The sequence below is a fragment of the Terrapene carolina genome, unplaced genomic scaffold (assembly GCF_002925995.2).
Source record: "Terrapene carolina triunguis isolate 2854851 unplaced genomic scaffold, T_m_triunguis-2.0 Scaffold199, whole genome shotgun sequence".
Taxonomy (NCBI): Eukaryota; Metazoa; Chordata; order Testudines; family Emydidae; genus Terrapene; species Terrapene triunguis.
In genome coordinates this window covers 838,332-842,344 of record NW_020664550.1, presented here as the reverse complement: position 1 = coordinate 842,344, position 4,013 = coordinate 838,332, and the positions used below count along the sequence as shown (strand labels likewise).

At 40.8% G+C, this 4,013-nt stretch overlaps 1 protein-coding gene across 3 annotated transcripts in view; it reads left to right on the top strand.

The window, feature by feature from the left end:
* Positions 1–4,013, top strand: part of LOC112118435 (SLIT-ROBO Rho GTPase-activating protein 2) — a 204,790-nt gene that overhangs the window by 556 nt on the left and 200,221 nt on the right. For all 3 annotated transcript variants that reach the window (XM_026655276.1, XM_026655275.1, XM_026655277.1), the window contains exon 2: positions 1,269–1,808. In XM_026655276.1, the coding sequence (XP_026511061.1) occupies positions 1,742–1,808 (67 nt within the window). In that variant the 5' untranslated portion in view covers positions 1,269–1,741. The remainder of the gene's footprint in view (positions 1–1,268; positions 1,809–4,013) is intronic.

Sequence of the window (4,013 nt, the reverse complement as noted above, 5' to 3'; positions counted from 1 at the left end):
TCCCCCTTCTAGGAGCTGATCTCCCCCTTCATTCCCAGAGCTCATCTCCCCTTTTCCTCAGACTTTAATATTCTCTTTCAAACCCGTAATAGTCTTCCCACCACCCCCATTTCTTCTCCCTGCTATGATTAGCAGCAGGAAAGGGAATACAGGGTTGGGTCCTTCATTCCAGAAGTGAAAAGCAAATGGGGTTTAGGTGACCAAGTGGTCCTCTCATACGATTGAGTTTGCAGCAGCCAGGATCCCGAGGTGCTGGGGGGTTTTGCAGTCAGCATTGGGGAGCACCGGTGGCTTCTCCGTGTATTTTTGGGAGAGCTTTAAATATGTGTATTTGCGCAGTCTCTTTCCAGCTGGGTGGATAGTAATTGCATAGAGCAGCTTGGAATATCTTCCACTCCCTCCATAACTAAGGGGAGAGCCAGCCACACTCTTTCTGTTTGTTTGTTTTCCATTTAAATGCTCTAACCCTAGTCTGTAACCCTTTCCCGTTTCCTGTCTCTGCTAGCCACGTTGTTCCTCTTGATGTTGGATGTGGATCCAATTGTTGGTTGGCTTTTTAAAAAATGCACATCTCCCTGATTTCTTACATTTGTTACCCAGAATAACTTCTAACACCCACCCCCTCCAATTGTGCCCTGACTTCCTCCTGCTGGGAGATTTGCATCTGCCTTGCACATGCTGGGCTGCGTTTCCCCTGGCTCCAAATCAGCTTTGATGTCTAGAGGAGATACCTATATTTCTGGATGGGGGGGAAACCAAACAGTCGTAATAATAACAATAATATAGAATAAAAAAGCTGCCACGTCTGTTGAATCAAAGGCTGCTGTTTTAGCTATGCCAGAGGGGATTAATCTTGTTTATGAAATGGTTTGTGGATTCATTTTTGAGCTCCTGCAGTTCATGTAATTTAGGGATTTGAGTCTAATTTTTCAACATATCATGTTGCTGCTTCTCCAGTACCTCTTTTTTCTCCCTGTATTGCTCATTTAGAGAAGCGATTTTTGCGCAGGCTAGTTTCCTTTTACTCCCACCCCTTTTTCCCTGGGGACTGAGCTTTCCCAATGAATATTTTTTTTTGGGGGGGGGGGGCGTCCTTGCTACGATGCAGGCGTTTTATCTTGCTTACCTGGGTGATGTACATATGTAGTAATATGCTGCAGTTTAAAGAGGAATTTGCAGTACTACAGCAGCTTCTTTAAATCACAAATTTTGTCCTTGCATCTTGTAACTGACAATTTAATTTTTTAAAAATATTTTTTTATTTACAGGCAACAAAACCAAAGAAAGCAACATCTGATCCTTCATTTCTACTCCCGTTTGGGATTTTATTTGCATCATCTTTGAGCCTATTGATTTAAAAAAAAAAAAAAAAAAAGGCAAACCAAACCCACACAAAACATGTTGTGCGGAAGGACTTCCACTCCCTGACTGTGCTATTAATGTTAATAATCAGGAAAAGCCTTTGGGGGCTACATGATCTCTCGTCTGAAGCTTGCTGCTGCTGCTAAGGGTTTTGGTGCAGGGAAACAAAACTGCCTTTTCCGCCCGCTGATTTCCTAACATCTGCATGTTTCTGCTGCCGCACTCCGTCTCACACCCTCTTCCCATGGACTGATTTTTTTGTTATTGAGGGGTGGAAGGACAAGAAACCAGGGCATTTCTTTGGGAGAAACAAAATTGCATTTATTTGTTGCATTCTGGTGGATCTGTTCTGAGGTTAATATTTTTGGAAAGGAAAAACATGACGTCGCCAGCTAAATTCAAAAAGGATAAGGAGATCATAGCTGAATATGACACTCAGGTCAAAGGTAGGAATAATTTTACATCTGTCTATATTGTTACAGTTTTGACTTGCTAATGCAGGCGTTTGCACTAGATATTTGGGTGGGGACTGGGAGAAGAATTTGCAGTGCAATCTTGTAAGGGATTTGCAGTAATTTTCTTTTTCTCTTAAGGGTGGACTCCTGGGTATGTCCATGTTGTTTTAGTGCATCCTAATGAGAGGAATTTTTTTCTGTATATGAAAACCCTTGAGTTTATGGAGTTGGGTTTGTTTTTCTGGATGTTTTAAAATATGGTTTGATTTGAAATGTGATCGGCAGTGAATAGCTTTTCAATTTTTTTCCCTTAGGGAATCTTTAAAAACCTCTGTAGAAGCAGAAGAAGGTATATCACTTGCCAGTATTGTGGACCCTTGTTCACATCAACGCTTCATAGCTGTCTGTGCCAAAAAGCTATAATATTCAGGCTTCTACTCTCCACAAGTTCACACTTCATGCAGCTCTGGCTTTAACACCCTACATTTGCTGTGCATATATGGACCACTGTTCTGAATGTAATTGGCATTTGCAATGACAATAACTTTATATATTCCAAAGGAGTGTGTTTTGCTGCAAATGAGCTTAAGGCTTGATCAGGACATCACATGCCCTCAGTGATAAAGAAGGTGGTGAATGTTTGTAAAGCTTTTTCAAGATAATTTTTGTGGAAAATATTCTTTGTGCTTGTGACTTAGCAAATTGTTGCTGGTGGGAAATCAACTGCATTTAGCTTGTTGTCTAAAACTTGTTTGGTACATTGATAGTGTGTGTGCGTAGGGGAGGGGGAGATGGCCTTGGGGTTGAGGCAGAGCACTGGAAGTTGGAGATCTGGATATAGTTAGACTTGTGTTACTTGGCGCAAGTCACTTAGTCTCTGTGTAAAATAGTGACGTGTGAGCTGCTCCTCAAAGGAGTGCTATGAAGCTTAATTCATTAGTGTAATGATTTAATGCTTTGAGATCCTTGGGTGGGAGGCAAGAGAACTGCAAGGTATCTTATATATGTATATTTTTAATTTCCCCTCTACCTCCTCTTATTTAATGAACCATAATGTTAACTTGACAAGCTAGTCAATCTAGTGGAATGTCAATAGCCAGCTGGAGGTGCTGCTTCAAAAAGATGGACTCTGTCCTGTGCTCTAGTGGCTGGAAGTGAGATGTAGGTGGTTCGTAAAACTTAGTAAATTAAAATATGCATGGAGATGTGATTCCCGCCCCTTGTTTCAAAATGGGTCGGGGGAGGGTTCCCTCCTCCAGCTTTCTGAAACAATGCACAAGGCACTTTCTTAACCTAGAGCTCTTGAATATTGTAGCTCAGATCTATTGAATGATTGGTCTGAGAAGGATTTAGAGTAGTAATAATAAAAAAAGCTTAAGGTTTATTTAGCCAGCCTGCCATCATATACTCTTTTGGCTGTGATCTCATCAGCTCTTGCACCTGAAATTGGATCAGCTGTGGTCAGTACTGGAATGGAAGCTCTGTAAGAAAATGCCAAGGAGCAGTAGGAAGTACTATTGCTGGTTCAGGAAATGGCATTGTCTCTCTATAGAACCAGGGCTCCAGCACAGTGATAAGGGGCACTGAACTGTTTGAGACTAAAATCCAAGGTTCTGAGCATTTTGTAGTTATTAAAAATACAGTTGTCCTAGTGTAGCAATAACTCATGTTAATTGTGGTGTCTTGGTCAATTTCCAAATCTAGTTAATTACATGGTGCCTCTAAATTGCCCCAGTAGTTACATATGGAGGTTGATCTTCTTGTTTACTCTCCTTCTGTTAAGTAGTGTTGCTAAAGGTATTTTATCCCTGAGGTGGCTGCAGCAGTGGTAGTTGAAATGAATCACATTCGTCATACTTGGATGCTGTATAAACTGCAAGGTATTGTCTGTCTTGCTCTGATATGAGAAAATTCCTGTATCTTTGCTGGCATTTGAAAGCTTAACACATTTTTAGCTGCATTCCACACTGGGATGATGTAAGGCAGCTGTGTTTTGAGACATCACTTAAAATCCTTAATCCACAAACAATGAGCTTGTGTGCATGTTCTCTAACCTAAAAGTTGCTGCTAATCCCTAAATTTGGTTTGAAAAATTCATTATCTATTTGGAGTTGGTTAACAAAAGACAATATTAAGAAGGGCATCAGTTGGTGATTTAATAAGGTCATAATTATAGCCCTATGGTTGAGCTACTGA